Source organism: Anopheles moucheti, chromosome 2 (genome assembly GCF_943734755.1).
Source record: "Anopheles moucheti chromosome 2, idAnoMoucSN_F20_07, whole genome shotgun sequence".
In the NCBI taxonomy this organism is placed as follows: Eukaryota; Metazoa; Arthropoda; class Insecta; order Diptera; family Culicidae; genus Anopheles; species Anopheles moucheti.
This window is the reverse complement of record NC_069140.1, coordinates 56614840-56635645: the sequence shown is the minus strand read 5'-3', so window position 1 is coordinate 56635645 and position 20806 is coordinate 56614840. Positions and strand designations below refer to the sequence as shown.

At 44.6% G+C, this 20806-nt stretch overlaps 2 protein-coding genes and 2 non-coding genes across 6 annotated transcripts; 3 read left to right on the top strand and 1 right to left on the bottom strand.

Moving 5' to 3' along the window:
• Nucleotides 1-327: 327 nt before the first annotated feature.
• On the top strand, nucleotides 328-5590 carry LOC128309751 (transcription elongation factor B polypeptide 3). Of its 2 annotated transcripts, XM_053046216.1 has the most exons (6): nucleotides 328-1012; nucleotides 1108-1303; nucleotides 2096-2483; nucleotides 2718-4501; nucleotides 4575-4863; nucleotides 4934-5590. In XM_053046216.1, the coding sequence occupies exons 2-6, from the start codon at nucleotides 1232-1234 to the stop codon at nucleotides 5020-5022; spliced, it is 2622 nt and encodes an 873-aa protein (XP_052902176.1). In that variant the 5' UTR covers nucleotides 328-1012; nucleotides 1108-1231; the 3' UTR covers nucleotides 5023-5590. The 2 variants fall into 2 exon arrangements, with proteins under 2 accessions (XP_052902176.1, XP_052902175.1); XM_053046215.1 differs by having other exon boundaries at nucleotides 328-1303.
• Nucleotides 5591-5794: 204 nt separating this feature from the next.
• On the top strand, nucleotides 5795-5866 carry Trnag-ucc (transfer RNA glycine (anticodon UCC)). The gene has a single exon. It is a non-coding gene; the product is annotated as a tRNA-Gly (tRNA).
• Nucleotides 5867-6074: 208 nt separating this feature from the next.
• Nucleotides 6075-6146, top strand: Trnah-gug (transfer RNA histidin (anticodon GUG)). Its single transcript has one exon. It is a non-coding gene; the product is annotated as a tRNA-His (tRNA).
• Nucleotides 6147-6525: 379 nt separating this feature from the next.
• Nucleotides 6526-12912, bottom strand: LOC128299797 (delta-1-pyrroline-5-carboxylate dehydrogenase, mitochondrial). 2 transcript variants are annotated; one of them, XM_053035881.1, is made up of 5 exons: nucleotides 12862-12912; nucleotides 11797-12104; nucleotides 8738-9577; nucleotides 8072-8662; nucleotides 6526-7998 (listed from the first exon to the last, which is right to left on the bottom strand). In XM_053035881.1, the coding sequence occupies exons 2-5, from the start codon at nucleotides 11850-11852 to the stop codon at nucleotides 7764-7766; spliced, it is 1722 nt and encodes a 573-aa protein (XP_052891841.1). In that variant the 5' UTR covers nucleotides 11853-12104; nucleotides 12862-12912; the 3' UTR covers nucleotides 6526-7763. The 2 variants fall into 2 exon arrangements, with proteins under 2 accessions (XP_052891841.1, XP_052891840.1); XM_053035880.1 differs by lacking the exon at nucleotides 12862-12912 and adding an exon at nucleotides 12347-12675.
• Nucleotides 12913-20806: the final 7894 nt, after the last annotated feature.

Sequence of the window (20806 nt, the reverse complement as noted above, 5' to 3'; positions counted from 1 at the left end):
GTGAAATGCAATTGTATTTGGGCCATTTTTGTGGAAGCCGTCGATTCCACCTGGCCCGTTATTTAGAATCCCAAAGCTCACAAGCACCATTTGGGTGTCCCTTTAACTAGCTGTTTCAAACATTGAATTGGCGGTCGGGTCCGCTGATGGTAGTGGTGCCGAAGTTTGACAGCTCACTTGCATTGGAAATATACGCACACATGTGCCCATTCACGGTTCAGCTGATGGCAGCAGGAATGGCGTATCGACCAGTGTGTATGTTGTCTGCTGTGATAAGTTATTTGTGTCGTTTTGCTTACGTTATCGCTGACCTTCTAATTGGTGAAAATTAAATCGCAGAATCAACAACAATTCCTCTTAGCTACCAGAGACCCGCAACAACATCGTTCGTGCTGTAACAGTCTTCATGGTTGTGAATTTAATTGCGTAACGGTTCTACACGACACGGTATGGCTGGCTGGCGGTGATTTGTAGTGCTAGAAAGTGAGTGAAAAGTCATCGCGAAAATGCGTACCAATTGACAAATGCACCGTGCAAATGTTTCTAGTCACCCTTCACGGCCACGGTACGGGAAAGCCGACCTTTTTCATTCATCTTCTTTCATTGGGGGAAAGCAAATTTTAGCTGACGGGGATCGATGTGTTGGCAAGCGATTTTCCCCTAGGCAACACTAACCAGGTGTGCATTGCCTTAGTGTATGTGTGTGTGTGTGCGTACATGTGCTCTTGTTTACGCATATGCGTGCGTACGTATAGCAGTACTTGGAAAATAGCAGTTATGCTGTATTTATGCAGCGAAGAGGAAAACGTGTAAAGCAACCCTTGGAATTAAAAAGAGTTAGTTAGGAAGAGAGAGACCACAGTCGCAAAAGGATGTAAGAATATACTTGACTGTGTGTCGTTGGTTCGTTCGCTCCCGTTGGAATTCCTCGATTATTGTGAATAGTTTGAAGGACAGCATTACGGGTCGGTTCAAAAAAACCTTGCAAAAAGGGCGATCGTACCCGTTCACCGTACGTACCTGTGTGCAGAGTTGCATGTGTATGTACATAATCTAAGCTTTACAGCGTGTGAATGTGTGCTTGGTTTTGTGTGCTTGAAATAATAGAGCCAGAAGTCAGAGGAGCTCATGAAAAGGTAAATAGGAGAGGGCACGACTGCGAAAGAACAACCCTAAGGAAAACCGCCATCGTCATCGTACGCGAGGAAAGTATCTGAATTTGTTGGTCAAAATGTCGTCGATTGTGGACATCATCAATCACTACCAGACCAGCATCAACAAGTCGTTAAATGACACGGCCAGGGTAAGTAAATTTATTACATCTTGCAGCGAAAGGTGCAAATACCCATGCACCTGATTGTTCTTCAAACACCGAGGTGACTTCTGCATCGGTTACGGGGTTTGCCGAATTGTCTGGCTACCTGCAATGAAACCCAGTCCGCCGGACGGATCCAACCGTCCCAATTATCCTTTCCAAACAGTTATTTTTGTCCGAAGCACAAAATGCACCCGTGAAGAAAGCAATATTTATCTGCCACATCGACGTCACAAGTATAGTTACCACGTGGTTAGTGGCCGGGTCTTGACCGCATAAACCACGGATTTAAATTAAATGACAAAACAACTCGATATCTCTCATTCCCATGTACCCATTCATAGTTAAAGAAATCAAAGTCAAGTCGTTCCCATGTTTCGCTTGCTGATATATAGCCGGAACCAACGCTTCTACTATGCTTACGAACGTCACTAATAGCAACGTGTTTGGTCTTTGCTTGGTTTCTACAGTGTGTGATGTTAGGAAGAGAAGTTAATTAGTCGAGTTCCTAAAATCTGCGAAAAAGTGTGATATGCAGTTATCGCCATAGAATCGAACAAGGGTCTAGGTAGAGCCTTATTTACTTCATACCATTTTCCTAATCACTGCTAAAGGGTCTTAGAAAAAAGCAAAACGAACTGCATTTTGATCACGTACCGATCTTTACTAGAAGTGTCAACTAAACTAAACTGGTCCACATGAACATGGCAGTAATCGTTAGTAACAGTTGATAGAAGTAATTCCATAATGTTAATAGCTCCATTTTCTTTTACTCCAAAGATTGTCCACTGCATCGGGAAGCTGTACAAGCTGCCCATCTCCGTTCGACATTTGCAAGATACCGGCATTGGACGTACGGTCAACAGTCTCCGAAAGTACGACGGTGAGGTGGGCATTGCGGCCAAAGCACTCGTTACCAAGTGGAAAGCGATGGTAGCTGCGGAAGAATCGGATGACAATACTGCGAACGCAGGTACACAGGGGGAAGGTGCGGATTCGGAAGGACGTCAGAATGAGGATGGTCAACAACGGAGCGACATGAGTGATCAGGAAGAAGACGGTCATAATCGTTCGTTGGCAGATGATGACGATGAAGATGACGATGGAGACGAAGACGAAGACGATGATGACGACGATCGGGGATCACATCACAATACCGATCAGGATGGTATGTGAAATGAATCAATATTGAGAATTGTACTGGTACACGTTAAATTGCATTCGATAGTTAACACTGAACGGTTATATCTGGCACATCAGTTGCGCTTGTTGATTGAATGCTGCAATGCGCTGTTGCGATGTCGTAAAACGTTAACCATTGAGCTCTGTCATTGAACAGAACTGTAATGAGAAATAATAATAATGGAAACCATTTGTTAATGCCACTTATGTTATTTTGCAGATTCCTATGCTGAGCCACAGCTTCGCGTGGCGGAGGATTTTACCGCTGAAGCAGAAGGTAACGACAGCAATAGCGATGGAGAGGAATCGGATGAGCGCATGGCTCAACCAGAAGTTCACTATCTGATGCATCATCGTGTAATGGAACCGGAACATCCGCTAAGTTCGGAAGATAGAGCAACATCCAGTCAGTGGAGTGACCATCACAGTAGTGCTGCCGGTAGTAAGCGACATTCGAACGGTAGTTCACGAAGTCAACATCACACGTCCACTTCCAAAGTACCTAGCAGCTCTGGCAGTGGACAGAAACATAAGAATGGCGATAGAAGCGATCGGAGCGATAGAAGGAAGAATGAAGGAGGTGGCCACCATCGTCATTCATCAAGTGGAGGGGAGTCAAAATCTCACAAGTCTTCCTCCTCCAGTACGGATCATCATGGATCGGCAAAGAAATCGTCATCGCACGGTGACGGTGAACGACACAAAGATCGTAGTTCCTCAAAGCATCACAGCAGCAGCAGCAACACAAATGATCATGGTGCCGTTAGTAGCAGTAACAGCAGTAGTAGTCACGCACGAAAAGATTCTAGTCATAAAGAAGACCGACATCGGTCAAAGGAGAAGCACAGCGCAGGCGGTAGTTCGAAAAGGCACGCGACGGAAGAAAACGATGCGGATATGGACGCGGCTTCCTCATCTAAACGATCTCGCAAGGAGCATCGAACCGATCATGTCATTGCAAATAGCACTATGCCGGGGACATCATCATCATCTCCACATGCATCAGCTTCTACCTCATCATCACATTCAAGGAAGGATAAATCGAAAGGACATTCATCTGGATCATCTTCGTCCTCTTCCAAGCGGCATCACGATAAATCGGAATCATCGCGGGAAAGATCGGAGGAATCTAAGTCAAAATCGAGACGAAAAGATAAATCTCTGTCGTCTCCAGCTTCAAACCAAGAGCACAACAATGACGATTCCGTCGGAGAGGATGGTAACGATGGACTCGACTGTTCCGGGGGGGCTAGCTTTGCGGATGCGCTCGCCATGATCGGTATGCCTTCGGGATCGAAGAAAAAGCCGTCCGGTAGTAACAAGGAAAAGGTAAAAGTGACCGTAATGAAATCTTCCACTGCATCCACATCGGCGAATCATCGAGATAGTGAAGCGTCCTACTCGAGAAGTAAACAGGAGCACGCAAGAGTATCCTCTTCCTCCGCATCTACATCCGTTGCGCGTAACGGGGGTATGCCGACTGCATCGGAGCTTCTTTCACAGAACGTCAAACTGGAACCGCTTCCTGAAGCTTCGGAAATCGTGGAATCGCTACCAATGATATCGCCCCACTATCGCCCCATGCCTCTCAATCAGACCGTGATGGAGTGTGTGTTTTTGGGTGGACAGAGCGGTCGCAATAAAGGTCGACCATTGACCGAAGAAGAGGCGCTCGGGCAGAGCATGCAATCCAAAAATATGCGTACGAAGGTTTACTCTGGACAAAAGACGAACGCGAAAGGCGTAATTCCAACGTTGTACGAGCTGTGCATCCGTTTACTGCAGGATCACATCGATGAGATAGGTGCGACAGGTGGTATACCGTTTTACATCCTGAAACCGGTGCTTGAAAGAGCGAATCCGACCCAACTACTTCACTTAGAGCACTTTAATCCGCACTTTGTCGAAGATAGCGATGTCCTATGGGAACAACACTGTAAGCGCACGTTCCGATCAAAGCAACGTAACGAGGAGGAACTGGAAACGTGGCGTGAAATGTTTCTGGTAAGTGAATGCGTCTCTTTGCGTGTTAATGTGGGTTATATTTGTATGTCGTGTGTTTTCGTTCTACTTCAAGCGCTGCTCCGAGGAACGTGACGCGAAGCTGAGAAGTCTTACGCAGAACATAAAGCTTTCGCAGGAACAGGCGGCCGCTCCGATTCGTAAAACGCAATTAGCGTACGTTGATTCCGCCGTCAAACCACCGCGAAATGTGATTAGCAAACAGGTCAAATACGGCACGGCTCGAGCACCGGTTGTTTCTCCGGCGGCACGAGTAGCTGCCCTTAAGGCGGGCAACGTAACGCAAGCTGGTGATGCACGGCTACGAGTAGCGGCCAGTGTTCGCGATAATGCCCAAGCCCAAGGTAAGTCAAGGTTAAAACATTGGCTAGAAATTAAAATGATGTGCTAATTGATTGTTACAATACGTTACAGTTTTCCAACCGACGAAACCGCGAAAGGCTCCAATGATGGCCAAAGTGTTGTCTTCGATGAAAGGCTTCAAAACCAGCTTCCGTCGTTAGGAGACATACGTGACGAAAATAAAACTGTATATGTCCTCAGACCTATGTGGTAGCAACGTGGTACTCAACCAATGAGGCACTGGTGTGGGGTTCCACAAAAATGTAAAATACAAATCTGAGATCATCTGTTGTATTGATTAAACTCACTTTGTGGGTTGCGAATTCGATCAATTTTTGTATTTACTGCTACGTCATTTTAATAATCCAAAATTAGTTTATTTAATCTAAATTTAAAAAGGAACCTTCTCCTTTACTATACAGACTGTAACGGACAGTTGGACATCACACTCATATGACTCTTCGGTGGTCAGCCAGTAAGGAGTATACACAACTTGCAAACTAAGCGACAGATTAAGCACATTGAGCCAAATAAGAAGGAAGGGCAAACGTTTCGTGTTCTGATTTTAGTTTACTCGTCACACTTAATATTCTTATTCGAATATTGTTTTTTTTTTATTGAGACATCACAGCACTTTAACGATAGGTTGGTTCGATTTCCGAACGAGCGATGCGTCTTTTTTGTTGTATTCAATTGTTTGCTTATTGTTAAATGAATGTAAAATATAAGTAATTTAAAATTTTTAACGTTACTGTGTTTTATTGACAAGGTAGATATGCCGAAATTATTGAGTCGAACATGATCCGCAATCATCATCCACTTGAAAACTTATGAGATGACCACAATGATCCATGAAGTAAGTAGCAAAAAATTGTGTTTATGAAATTCCGGGTACCATGGAACGGCTCGAAAATTTCACACCCATTGGGAAGGGCGTCGGTGGTGTAATGGTCAGCATAGTTGCCTTCCAAGCAGTTGATCCGGGTTCGATTCCCGGCCGACGCACTTAATTTTTTTTATGTGTTTTTTATTCATGTGTTATAATAAAAATGGCAATCATGTTTCACATACATGAGGGATAGTGGCAAGACTTTGATAATGATAATTACTGTCAATATTTGCGTTGCTTTACTTTATCCGAATGAGTTTCGTTAAGTTAAAGTTTCGATGTAAAATATAGCATATTTTCCCTTTACATAACGAGCATTCTGTAGCCGTGATCGTCTAGTGGTTAGGACCCTACGTTGTGGCCGTAGTAACCCAGGTTCGAATCCTGGTCACGGCAGTGTATGTCTCCGCGCATTAGAGGAGAAGAAGAAATACACTGTCACGGAAGAATGTCTCCAATGTATGAATTATTTTGAAATAAGTGTTATATGAGATCATCAATGGGCTGTGTTCACTGTTTAATTAAGGGAGGAGTATATAAATACTATGTTATTGGATCCATGACGAGAACGGCGGGGGTGAGTTGGGAAAGATTAGAGTAGAGTAAAATTGTAATAACAGTCCGGGGGAGGAGGGATGAATGATATACGCATGAGGCGAGGAGAAGATGAAGATAACTGACTTTTGTTGTGTTTTGTTTGGTTTTAGTGCGCTTTTAAACGAAACTTTGTGATAACTTGCATGCCTCTACGCAACACTGCATTTTTCAACACTTTCATTTTTAAAACATTTATTAACTTATTAGTGTGTGTGTTCTTTTTTCGTTCAGTATAATTTTTGTCTCATTCTTACGCTACGCTTATGATACTTGTTTGATACATTCATCAAACGTCCATATTAATGCAGCAGCAAACGGATCCTTGTTGCTTGTTGTTCGTTAGCTTGCACGTGGTTTTCTCTTCGTCTAACCGCCGCACGCGTTCTCGTTATACTGCAGCCACATTTACATGTATATTGATGGTTTTTGTGTTTGAGATTTGGTTTTATGTTGCGACTGATGATTAAATATAGCCAGTGGAGCTACATCAAAGGTGGTCGGGGGTCAGAAAATGGGGCGCATCTAGGTTACAGGGTAATTGCAGTATCTCGTTCGTTCTCATCAGACCAGTACGCACCCGCCTCCCTACCTACAATACATCATGTCATCGATGGCCGATGTATGCCATTAGTGGTGCATCGGTAATACTTAATCCGCAACCAGATTCATGGCTCGCGCTAATAATCACAGCAAGAGTCCGATTCATACCGTCGGAATCGAACTCTCCAAAAGAAAAAAAAAAGAAAAACAGCATGATCAACAAGTAGTACACTATAAAACTACCTTTTCCTAGCGAGCACACACTAAAATCACACTTATTGCGGCGTGGACCGGTAGGAAAGGAATAAAACAGGAACAGAAAAAAAACATCACGACGATGCTAGCTTAATGCGAATGCATCCTTATTGCACCCCGCCAGCCGTCGCAGCGGGAACAATGTGGCGCCCGTCGGTTGCACAGAGCTAAGTATTGTCAAATTGTATTCGGAACCGAGTGGTCTTGCGTTATGAATTGCATATTTCATTACAGCCGGTTGCCAGTGTCATGATCCCTTCCAGTATCTTCTGCCGCGTGAGAAAGCTTGGCAATTCAAAGTACTCAACGCGAATCAGCTTAGTGATAGCAAGCAACAAAAAAAAAAATCAAACAAACACAGATCCTGCTGCTTGTTGCTGTGAACAATACTACTTCACTAGTAGTACACGTGAAAATTATAAAACATATCGAACAGTCGACAGACAAGCAATTCAATGCCTGTAAGTTACAGTAGGAGCAGAAACCAATCGGAAAATCCGGGATGTACAGAAATTGTCACAATGTTCTCACCCGGCACAAGCGGGAAGGATTCATCATTCATCTCGTCTAAACAAAAGAACATCTGCAATAGCTTTCGCCATGTCAAATGGAAAGGTTCGCTTACTCGCGCATATACGGATAGTCGATGTCCTTCAGCGGTACAAACGTTTCTTTGATCGATTGTGGCGTAGCCCACCGGAGCACGTAATGCGGACCACCGGCTTTGTCGTTCGTGCCGGACATACGACCACCACCGAAGGGTTGCTGACCGACGACGGAGCCAGTTGATTTGTCGTTAAGGTAGAAGTTACCGGCCGTCATCTTGAACTCGTCCAGAGCTCGCTTGAGGAACGCTCTAAAAGCAGAAGGAGAAGTAAACATGCTGCTGTTGAGAATGGCCCGCGTGTAGTATCATCAATCACACTTACTCGTCCTGCGCGAACACAGCACCGGTGAGTGCGAATCGGGTCGAGCCGCCGACGAGCTTCATGGCACTGTCGAGATCCTTGTCCTTGTACACATAGATCGAGAGCACCGGGCCAAAGATTTCCTCAGTCATAATACGATCTTTCGGGTCAGTTGTTTGCACAATTGTCGGTTCAATGAAGTAGCCCTTGCTGTCGTCACACTTGCCACCGCCGAGAATGGTTAGGTTTTTGGAACTGCGAGCATGCTCAATGTACGATTTGATGCGCGCAAATGCTTTGTCGTCGATGACGGCCGATGTAAAGTTGGAAAAATCGGTCACGTCGCCCACCTTCAGGGTGTCACGGATCATTAGCAAACCGTCCTTCACCTTTGGCCACAGGGATTCGGGCACGTACATACGCGAGCAGGCCGAACACTTCTGGCCGCAGAACTCGAACGACGACCGGATTGTGCCGTTTACCACCGATTCCACATCCGCAGACGGATGCACAAAGTGATAGTTTTTGCCACCGCACTCGCCGATCAGACGGGGGAAATTGTTGTAGTTGTTAATGTTCTCACCCACTTGGCGCCACAACCGGTTGAACGTTCTGTAGTGAATGGAAAGCAAAGTTTGTAAGGAGGGTTTCAGGTGCATCAGATTCCAAACGCCGGCAAATACTTACGGAACGGAACCGGTAAAGTTAATACCGGCCAGATGCGACGAGGCCGTGATCGTATCGCCAAATACAGGACCATCCGTGGGCACGAAGTTTACCACACCGGGTGGTACGCCGGCTTCGCGCATAATCTTGAAAATGACATAGTTCGACAGCAGGGCAGTATCGGACGGCTTCCACAGCACACCGTTACCCATGAGGGCGGGCGTGTACGCCAGATTACCTCCGATGGCAGTGAAATTGAACGGACTGACGGCGGCAATGAACCCATCGATGCCACGGAACCGCATCGAATTCTTCGTTACCTTCGCATCCTCGCTAATCGGTTGATATTTTGCCGCCTCCTTCAGATAGTACGTGTTCATGCGGATAAAATCGATCAACTCGGCCGCAGAATCAATTTCCGCTTGGATCACCGTCTTCGCCTGGCCGAGCATGGTAGCTGCGTTCAGTTCCTGTCGGTACGGGCCGGCCATCAGATCGGCCGCCTTCTGCCAGATGCGAATACGCTCGTCGAGCGGTGTGCGGTCCCACTTGACCTGCGTTTCCGTCGCCGTTTTGATCGCCTTTTGGACCAGCTTTTGGTCCGCGTAGTAGAACTGGGCCAGCTTGTGTTTATGGTTGTGTGGCATCACCTGGTGGCGTACCTCCTTCGATCGGATCTCTTCCGACCCGATAATGATCGGCACGTCCTCCATCTTGGCCGTTGCCTTCTTCAACGCACTCTCCAGCTCTTTGCGTTCCTTCGAACCTTTTCGGTACGCGAGTACGGGCTCATTTTCGAGCGGGAATTCGCCCAATTTGGGATTCTGCACCACCGACGAGGACATTGCACGCACACCATACCTACGGAGAAGTAACAACATACAGACGCATGAAATCGGGGACGCTTGTGGGCAATAAACAAATTTATGATGATTTAATTTAGCATTCAGCACAAGTGACCACGAGATTTTATGGCGAAATCAACAAAACACGTTGATCAACACTGGGACAGTGTAGCCAGAGAGATTGTTTTAACATGCTGGTAAATATTTATTTCGTCGAAAGTATATGAAACGCTTTCTGATAAATGTAGTAAACAAATTGTAGTGAATTGCATGATATTACTACCGTTTTACAATGCTCCGTAATGCGTCCATAGTACACGAACATACAACCTTCCGTAGTACGACCTATGGTATTTATGGGTTCCCACAATCAATAAATCAATAATATGGAATTTACATTCATGATTTTCGTTATGCTCTTACCAGGGTTTATAGGTCAGACAAAAGAACTTAAATGTTTCCCCGTCTTGCAACTCATTTGGCTGTGTTGTTGGCAACGCATTTAAAAAGCATAACAATGGGAATTACTCATCAAGTCGCGATTACTTGTGGTGTGAATTGTTTGAAAAGTTGTTCAAATTTCACTCTCCTTAACGATCGTATAGCGAGAAGCGAGTCCTTCCTGTTGTCCCTTCGTTTCTTCTTCCAATCCAAGCAATCGGATATTTCGCACACTCGGATGACGTCAGTGGATAAATATAGGCATTCTATAATTACCCCAACTTCTTCTAAAGTGTTGTTGAGTTTGTTTAAAAAAAACTGCGCGCCCTTCCGCAATATTCATACAGGTACAATATTCATAAGGCAAAAGTAAGTTATCACTTTATGCACTTTATATAAGCTATGCAGCAGCAAAACCAGCCTACTGACCGATTGGACTTGGGTAGAAGACGGAGAATGCATTGCGTACCGTACTAATACAGACGAACGCTACGCTGCTACGCTTTGTTCACAGTCAGCTGATTTATAATAGCTGACAAAGCGCATGTAAAGGAACGCAACGACAACAACGCAAGAACAACAGGGCGTTAAAAATGCAGGGCATTAAAAGCCAGATCGCGATATGAATTGCATTGTCCACTGCATAAACACACACGCGCAGGTTGGCACACATGCTATCTTTGGTGAAGCATTCGAACGAACAGGTGAGCAGGTTCTTAAAGATAAGGGGAAGAGAGTGCATGAAAAAGTGAGATTGCGTTCAATTAAAGCTACCGCAAGTTTGTTGTGATGTGCACTCAAGGCAGTGCGTTGCTGAGGGAGCTTTCATTATTTATCTGATTGCTTGGATTAAACGTTGATAGCCGTATGGAAAGAGTACCTTTTTTGGACATCGCTTTGGACACCGATTTTGCGCGGTCTCCTAAACGTTATCAGCCTCTGCATTGATGCTCTATCGATGTGTGATACAGATTTCATGGTCATAATTGCAGTAAAGAAATCATACGATACTGAAAGCAATTTCATTCCTCCAACCCCTTCCAACGGGGAGTATCTGTCTATCAATAGAACAGTATGGAAGAGTATTGCTTAATGTTGTATAAACATACTTGAAATCACACTTCCTCGCCTAGCGCTAACAATGTTCAGCTGTCGATGCTACTCACTGTTGACTCACTTGAGCAGGAAGGACTGCCGCCGCCTACACTATCTGCCGAGTTGTGTCTTTATGAAGTTTATAATTAACGCATGAAGCGCGAGTTTTTTCAACGGCACTTATACAAAAATCATTTAAAAAGAGCTTCTCTACGTTCTGCATGAAAGTTAACAGTTGCATGGTCATATTTCCTATTCTACAAACCAAGGCCTCGAAACCGAAAATATCTCCCAATTATATGCAACCGTGCAGTTGCGCTCGCACCAGGCGTAGGTGCATTCGGTGGGTTGACATTTTTCCGGAGAGTAAAAGTGAATAGTGCGAGAGAGTGCCAACATGAGCAGAACGAGCCAACTCAAAGGCCCAACAAAAATAAAAAGAGTTGGCCAAGTGCAAGGAAATGCAAGTTTTGTTGCAGATCGATGATCTGTGCAAGAACTATCGAATTTGTTGGCCACAAAAATAGAACCTATCCTCGATTACCCTCGTTACGTTAGGTGGCGGTCTGGCTCGAGTTGCTTCTTTTACCGGCTGACAATAGGTTCCTGTACCAATCAGTCGAGCGGGGTCGGTCAGTTGGTGGGTGCGTACGGGTGTGGAGGAGATTGTTCGAGCGGGGAATGATGCTTTGAACTGACCTTTGCAGGCTGGCGACCAGCGTTGCCCCTGCTGCACTCTTGCAAACGGTGAACATTGTTGTGGTGTTGCTGTAGCTGCTTCTGGCTCGGCGGCAAGTGTTACTGCTTCCGGTGCGCTCTCGTGACGATAATTTTCACGCGATTACGTGACGGTACGGAATTTCCCTAGGATCGATCGAAGCTATGCAGTGTTTACTGTAGAAGGTGTGCTTCTGCCGTTGATGTAGCACGATTTCCTCGGACCGGAAACACTAAAAGCGCACGGCGTTTACGTTCGAGGGTCGTCTTTCACTACACCGCGCAGTTTGCTGGAAAGAATTCGAACTTTAGTATAGCGAACAAAACGCATCCCAACCCCAAATGGGCGGAATATTCCACACGGTACGGTCTCAAAAACACGGTACGTTGGCCTTGGTCGGCGGGACAGCGGAGTTAAGCGGATAATTTCGCGATAGTTCTGATGGTAGAGAAATTACGTAAGGCCACCCCGCCAAGATACACACCCACACCGACGTTAGCCCCCTCCCCGCACATCGGTTGCCACACTCACTCTTTTGGCAGAACGGCACTCCGCACTTGCTGTCCTTCGCACGCACTCCGACCGCTACGGCACACTTGCTGGACCTGCGGGTGGGCTTTCAGCCACGGATGTATCAATGGACTGGCAAACTACCCTGGGAGAACCGCCAAACGGAATGGCGTTTCTATTCGAAAACAGCTGTGGTGGAAGCGCGGCCGTTGTGCGAGAGAGCGAACATTGAGAGAGAGAGCCAAGCCCCCCCACAGCCCCTTCTTCGATGCTTCCGCCTTCTCTTTACACTTCCTCTACCCACCGATAGCCCCAACAATTCTGCTATTCGGCCTGCTGTTTGGCCCAAAATGAACCAATCCTTCGGTTCGGCGATTGCTCCCTGGGATCGCACTCACACACACATACACACACGCATACACAATCACGCACCCGCGAGCTGTCAAATGTTGGATAAAAATTTGCACAATTGCACTATTTCACTGCGATTACGTTGCGTACCCCGGGTGCGTTTGGCCGTGGGCGGATTTACTTACTGTTCATGGATTCACGGATTCACGGAAGCTCGAAATTACTCAAGATTGCGGACAAAAACAGGCGCACCAACCGAGATTGCAGGTTTGGCCGGATGGATCAAAACAACGATACAGAAACGCAGTGTGTGAGTGAGAGCAGAGTGCAGAGAGCGGAGCGAGAGAAACAAAAAAATCGATATCTTGAGAGAATGGGAGCGGACTGTTTTGCTGACAGATTCACAACAAAATTGGCATTTTAGTGGTGGTAGGAAAGCAACCGTCCAAGTTAAATGTTCAACATTACCAAGCATTTTTTATAATTATGTAGATTTGGGTACGGATCGAATGCAAAATCCCTAGCATTCTTTTACCAACGACAGGAAAATTAGCAACAACTCAATCCGTTTTCAGCAACAATGGTTTTTAGTTTGGACACGAACCATGAAACGTTTGGACGAAGCGAAAACAACATTCAGATTGGCAAGGCTATTCAAATGATCGGTTCGCCGGGCGAATAGTTGAAATGTTTAATTTGGTGTTGGTTTCGAAAATATGAAAATGTGGGAATTGTAGCGATATTCTCCCAGACCTGTCTAACAAAAAAACTGTTCTGCAGACGATAAGCTCCACTATTGACGTTATTGCCTGTAACACCAGCGATATGTGTTTATTATTCGAGGACTTTAATCTTCCTTCGCTGAATTGGATTTCAGACGTAACATACTACAAATTACTGCAAGTTGATTAATCAAACTCGAGGATGACAATCAACTGGGGACTTCCACTTGATTGCAAGCACAGAAACAGTTTGTCTTAGACTAGTAACATCTGCAATGATCTGAATAACTAATCTTCGTGTGCGTAATTCTGCGCTAAAGCTCTCCACCTGTGAAATCGTCATTTCCAATAGTCGCCACCAATAGAGCTGTACCTACTGTGTGTTTTAAGCAAAGACGAGCATCAGCAAAGGTATCAACCTCCTATAACGGTATATCGAGAATTGAGGTTACTCGGCTACTCTCGCACTAACTTCCGGCGTCTAAACAATATGCTGCTTTGTTCCGACTGGTCGTTCCTCGTTGGAAATACGGATGTTGATCAAATCCTTGAACTATTCAACCGGACTGGATCATTTGTGTGGCTGTTGCCCGTTTAAACCACCACGACGCCACCCTCCTTGGTATAACCATCACTTATGCCAATTAAAACGAAATAAATCTACTTTTACTTCAAATGGGGAGCACAACGCTGAAGGTTGAGATTCATCGCTGCACACAACGGTGATATTTGCTACAACAGACAACTTCACACCCGCTTCCTGTTTCGCATACAATCCTCATTGTCTAGAAACCCGAGAAGATTTTAGAAGTACATCAAATCTAACCGAAACTACTTCCCAAATAGCCTGAAACGTTTGAAATCGAACCATAACGCTGCTAGAGGGCTGCTTAGTGAAAAAGCGAACCGTGTGTGAACCTTGGGGCTGCTTAAACCGCACGCAGCGCACGATGGAACTATTGAGTTCCAAAGTAGTCGGTTAAAGGTTCCCAAAGGAACTATGCGGTTCTTTTGGAAGCACATGGTACTCGATGGAACTTTGTTTACAATATGATAGCTCTACTGTCAAATGACGGCTCCGCAAACGACGCCATCCGTTTCGGGAAGTTGTAAGTGAAAATAAAATGGTTTTAATCCGCGTAAAGGTGTATTAAATCAACGTGCTGGATTCCAATTCGCATCTGATTCATGCGTACGATTGGATGGATGAGGGTCCTCCTTATGTACTCCAGTCATCATATCCTTGCGATCGCGAGGTTATCTGCTCCTGCAACATAGTTCGTAGCGCATACTCTTCTGTGATTAAGGCTCACAAACTACGCCAAAGTACGTTCGTAGGACCTGCCTGTCGAAAGTGGTAATAAGTGGCATTCGTTTGTTTTGTTTTATTGTGTAATAAAAAGTCAACGATACATAAAAATATATATACAATCATTTTGCAATAATTTAATAAAAATCCGAAATAACAATTGATACCTAAATAGACAAAACATAAAAAGCAATGGACACGAAAATGTTATTTTTTTTCATTCAGATTGGTATCATTCATATATGCATTTTGTAGGGTGTGACGTAATAAAACTAAATGGCCGAATTAGTAAAGTAGTTGTTCTGCTGTCTCTGAAAACCCCTAGGTTCGAATCTCAGAAAATGATAATTAATAAATAAGAAAAAAGAAACATAAAGCCATAAATATGAACAGCTCCACCGTGTAGTCAGGCATTCACATTTTTTGACGTTTTGGTTGAGGGCTGCTTAAAGGTTGCTTAAAAGTTCGCGGAACTTCAAGGCTGATTATCTACTGCAAACGACCTACTTAAAGATCGATCTTTAGCGTTGCCAAATTGGCTGCTTAAGCAAATCTGGCTACTTGGGTTACCAGCAGTTCACACTTACAACAACACTACCTCGTGTTACAAAGAGGAAACCCCTTAATTTATTTGCTGACCGATTCATGAGTGCCTTCACTACTGATACTGTCAACTTATCATTGGATGCGTGCTCATTATGCTCTTGGGGTCACATTGTCCCGGGTCGTCACACAAATAAGCGAGATACATACAGCACTAAGACAAAAATAAGGAAGAAGAGGGCGCACAGACAATCTATTGGCCTGGCAAAATTTAAAAAACTCCCTGAGGTAGGCTACATTTAGGCCCTCCAGCAGAGCTCGAATTGGGTTATCAGGGGATCTTCCTATACTTCGAACTGCATCCAACAAGGAGGAGATTCCATGCAACACCATAACAGATGATTAACATGGTGGAATCCGACACCTTGGAGTCTACCCGTTCTATACGCTGGAGATGTTCACCCACATCTAGACATCTAAACATCATTCGAATAAACGCTGGATGACCAGAAATGCCCGAGAACCAAAGACACACAAGGAGTGATACACAATACACCACAACCTCCAGAGCTCATCCGTGACCCACATACTCTGCCCGTACCATGCACAGCAACTGTAGGGCATAGAGGTGCTCGTGAGGTAGAATGTGTCTGCCTAGCAAAGAAAAGACAACCAAATAAATGAAATACGAAATGATGTTAGCTCCTTAGCTTAAGACTTTCTGTATTTCTTTAACAGAATAGTCTGGGCGCTTAAATCCTGCGATGCTTCGGATAGTGTGTTGTATACGCCAAAACCAATGTCGTGATCTGATGAGGATCCGTCAGTATAAAATTGGTGTCTCTTTAAATGGCCATACTTATCCACGAAAATGTGTGGAATTGGCTTCTTGCGAAGATTAACAAAGATAGACTTAGAATCCTCTCTCAACAAGGTGTCTGCATTGAAAAAGGAATTACTAAAAGATACTTTGCGATGTGCTGGGGTAGACTTGAAATGATCGTTGATGTTAATAGATTTTCAGATCAGCCATTTTCTCGCTCGACATTGGTTGGAAAATTATGCTTAATGTATGCTGGTAGATCAGAAGTGACTCACTCACTTTAAGTGCGACGTACATTCAGCTAAATAGCAAGGTAGTAAGGAGTGGATTGCAAATCAATATCATGTGGAAGAAGTACATAATATAAAGAGACCCTGATCGTGACCAAGGACGTTATATAGCTATAGAGTGCTCGCCTGGGGAACAGATTATTATTTAATAGTGATGATGTCAAGGTAGTTTAGAGAAGTTAAAACCGTGCTGCTAATCGTGCTTATTGTTCGCTCCACAAATTCCTACAATCCAGAAGACTCCACCAAGACACGAAATGTACACATGTATCGCAATCTACTGCATCCGGTAGCCCCCAATCGCCAAGAATCTTGAACGCTTGTGGCAGAGTAAAACGGCGCTCTTGTGAAGGAATCAACAGACTTTGACAACTTTCGGAAAACCATTGCTTTTTAGTGGATAATTGTACGTGGTATTTTCGGAGATTACCAGCCCAGTTTGGCGCTCCCAAAGACTGGTACCCTTGGGTGGCTACGGTTAGCCCTGTCTTATTCCATGCTAAGGCGCTACTTATGCCCTACTTCGAAGGTGTTTGTCAGCGACCAGTTCGGTATGAGTCGTAGAGGAACACGGCGATATCGTTGGCTGTGCAACTAAACCAATCGGAGATTGAACACAGCTGGAGGTGGAATATAGCAACTCTGGACCAAGGTTTCTGCAAACGGATTGGTGACTTGATCATGCCAGCACGGCCTGCTCAACAGCGAGCAGGGCAAGAAGAAAAAAAGACTTGTGCAACTCACGTTCGTTTATTTGAAAATGGGTTGACAATCTCTGATGTTCGTACAATGCGAAAGAAACCAACGCGCGTTCCTAAACCTAGACTCACCTTCTTAACACTATCCGCTAATCCGTGTAATAACACTGAAATAGTGATGGGAAAAATCACTCCCATGTGGTATTCGATCCGACCGATCCGGATCCGCCTTGGGATCGATCCTCCGAATCCGATCCGAATCCTACTAGATTTTTTTATGACCACAAAAAAACTCTTTGCTTTGTAAACAAAGAAAATGCATAGTGGATACGCTAATACGACTTTTTTTCTTGAATTAAAAAAGTGGGTTCACAATTGAGCTATTGTAAAACAATAGAAAAGGAAAATTAAATTTATTTATGTTTATTCATTATTTAAAAATTCATATTTTTTAATTCATTATTTTCAGTATCGATTTCAGTATTACTCAACATTCATGAGAATATCATTTTTCAGCATCAGCAGATTATCAGCATATCACAATTTTATCAAAAAAAAAAAAAACCAATTATTTCTATGTCTTCCTCGTTTAAATTATGCTTTAGAAATAATATTTCATTCATTTTTTGGGGAGCAGCCTATTTCTTCTGTCCGTGTAAATTTGTGTTAGAATACGCTATAATAAGTACGCAGCACTTTTCTACTCGACTCGTCACACGCTTGGTTTTATTCTCTCACACATGTATACAATAACGCTTTGCGTATCAAAACGGAAGTAGTTAGAATGACAGAAGAAATGTCATTTCGTTATTATGTCGTCTGCGTTGCACAGTGGGTGATCCCATGTCCAACACTCCTCCTCAACGAAGACGAGTTTACTTCCTGACGCCGATAGCTTCGCGATGTTTCTCGAGTTTGATGCGCTCCAACGGCTTGGTCATCATATCGGCTTGCATTTCATCTGTTGGCAAATAACGAAGATCGATTATGTCCCTTTTTCGCAGATCTTTAGTGTATGCATGTTTGGTATCGATATGCTTCGATCGATTGTCGATGCGGTCAGACTCAACCATCTTAATGCAAGACTGATTGTCTTCCCAGATGACGACGGTCCCGGGATCTGCTTCTCCCGAGTCGTTCAACAATCTTCTGATCCACATCAGTTCCTGGCAGCACGCCGATAGGGCCACGAATTCTGCTTCTGTTGATGATAAGGACACGCAAGTCTGTTTTCTGGTAGCCCATGAAATCAAGCCTCCGCCGTATTTGATCAAGAATCCAGAATTGGACTTTCTGTCGATTTCGTTGCCTGCCCAATCAGCATCCACAAAACATTCTAGCTTTCCTGCTTCGCTGCCCAGGTGCAGCCGAAGGTCTTTAGTACCTTTCAGGTACCGTAGCACTCGTTTAGCTTCCGTCCAGTCACGGTTTGTTGGCATCGACACCTTTCTGCACAGTATGGATGTACTAACACTGATGTCCGGTCGGGTATTCACTGATATGTAAAGCAAACTTCCTACCAATGAACGATACGATGTGTTGGTTTCCAGGACTTTCTCCTCCTTTTGCTTTAGATAACATGGATCGAGCGGAATCTTCGATGGCTTTGCATCCTCGTGTCCGAATCTGCCAACTATCTTTTCGATGTAATTCTTTTGATCAAGTACGTAATGGCCGTCTATTTTCTCTATGTGTATGCCTAGAAATTGCCGCAAATCTCCCAGGTTGGACAGCTTAAACTGTTCTTTTAACACAGCGCTAATATTGTCGAATTCTTTTTCCGATTTGCAGAACACCACCATGTCGTCCACGTAGATCAATATGAAGCACCTTTCGCCTTCCTCGTTCTTCACGTACAAACACGAATCTGCCAGGCCAGGTTGGAACCCCATGTTCTTGAACACTCCGTCGATCTTTTTATTCCAAACCCGTGCAGATTGTTTTAAACCGTACAAGCTCCGTTTGAGTCGGCACACTAGATTTTCATCCGACTGGAACCCTGGAGGCTGCTTCATATATACTTCTTCTTCCAGATCTGCATACAAGTACGCACTCTTTATGTCCAGATGTTTTACCACCATACCCTTCCGAGATGCTATCGACAGCAAAGTCCGAAGAGTGGTTTGTTTCGCCACGGGGGCAAATACTTCGTCATAATCTGTGCCGAACTGTTGGGAGAATCCTTGTGCGACCAATCTCGCCTTGTACCGTACCACTTGACCATTTTCATTTTCCTTTCGCTTGTAGGTCCATTTACAACCTACTACTTTCTTTCCTGCGGGTAGCGGTACTAACTCCCACGTATGGTTTTCATTCAACGAATTTATTTCGTCTTCCATGGCTGACTGCCAAGCATCCTTTTCTGCGTGCTGAATTGCTTCCGAGTAGTTTCGGGGCTCACTTGCATCATGCTTTGTCAATCCCGATACTTCGACGTACCGCTCCGGTGGGACTCCTTTCGTAACTCGACCAGATCTTCTCGGACCATCTTCAGTATCCACGCTGTCGTTGCTACAGGGTGCTGAGTCTTCATCATTGTCGCTGTTGGCCGAATCGAATGTTTCTTCCTCGTTATCGCTGTTCTCTTCCAGATGATATGAAGGTTTCTTTAACATGGATTCGTATTCAACCTCCTCCTCGATGGCTTTAATTGATGATGCTGGTCTGATTCTGTTAGCGCTGAGATTAAGATTTTCGACAAAACGAACATCCCGGCTAACAATAACCTGTCGCGTTTCAAAATCAACGAATCTGTACGCTTTATGATCCGGTGAGTATCCCACGAACGTGAGCCGTTTTGCGGTAGAAGAGAGTTTGTTACGCTTTTCTTTTGGTATGTGTACCCACGCGCTGCAACCGAAGACCTTAAGATGCTTAACATTTGGCTTAACTCCATGCCATAATTCGAATGGTGACCGCTTTACTGCTTTTGTTGGTAAAATATTTTGGAGATATACTGCGGTATTCAGAGCCTCCGCCCAGTACAATTGGTCCATATTAGCATCAGCGAGTAAACATCTCACCATTTCGACGAGATAACGGTTCTTCCGTTCTGCCACGCCATTCTGCTGAGGACTGTATCCTGCTGTGAATTGCGCCTGTATGCCGTGACGTTTATAAAAGTCCTTCAGCTTATGTCCACGGTATTCTCCTCCTTGATCAGATCGGATAATTTTCGGATTGCGACCGAAAATATTCTTTACCATCAATACGTATTCTTCGATCTTGCTGGCAACGTCTGATTTGTTCTTAAGGAAGTAAAGAACACAATACCGAGAATAATCGTCGATCAATGTCATGAAGTATCGATATCCGGTAATGGAGGGTGTTTCTACTGGCCCACAGACATCTGTGTGTACGAGATCCATCGGAGCATTCGTCGATGAAAAAGATTCCCTCGGGAATGGAGTACGCACACTTTTACTTTTCATGCAGCATTCGCAGGGTTCATCAACGCCGCAGTGTACCATTTTGTATCCGGTGACAAGGTTTTCTCTGGACAGACGGTCAATTGCTCTGATCTCGCGGTGCCCGAATCTTTTGTGCCATACGTGCTCACAGTCTATGTTGTGGTGGCTTTGTGTCGCTAGCACGGCCCTGCAGGATTGCTTCAGTACATATAGGCCGTTAACTTCATATGCACAAGCGACGGTCGTATTTCCCAACGTGATTCGACATCCTATTCGATCGTCAAATGTTACTGTTGCACCTTTCTGGATGATTTGCGACACCGACAGCAGGTTTA

What these genes read in the sequence shown, in the direction of transcription:
- LOC128309751 (XM_053046216.1), top strand. Translation starts at nt 1,232, where the DNA reads ATGTCGTCGATTGTGGACATCATCAATCACTACCAGACCAGCATCAAC. An exon ending in CGTTAAATGACACGGCCAGG is followed by an intron (nt 1,304 to 2,095) that starts GTAAGTAAATTT and finishes TTTACTCCAAAG; the next exon opens with ATTGTCCACTGCATCGGGAA. An exon ending in TCACAATACCGATCAGGATG is followed by an intron (nt 2,484 to 2,717) that starts GTATGTGAAATG and finishes GTTATTTTGCAG; the next exon opens with ATTCCTATGCTGAGCCACAG.
- LOC128299797 (XM_053035881.1), bottom strand. Translation starts at nt 11,852, where the DNA reads ATGTTCACCGTTTGCAAGAGTGCAGCAGGGGCAACGCTGGTCGCCAGC. An exon ending in CTGGTCGCCAGCCTGCAAAG is followed by an intron (nt 9,578 to 11,796) that starts GTCAGTTCAAAG and finishes ACTTCTCCGTAG; the next exon opens with GTATGGTGTGCGTGCAATGT. An exon ending in AACTTTACCGGTTCCGTTCC is followed by an intron (nt 8,663 to 8,737) that starts GTAAGTATTTGC and finishes CATTCACTACAG; the next exon opens with AACGTTCAACCGGTTGTGGC.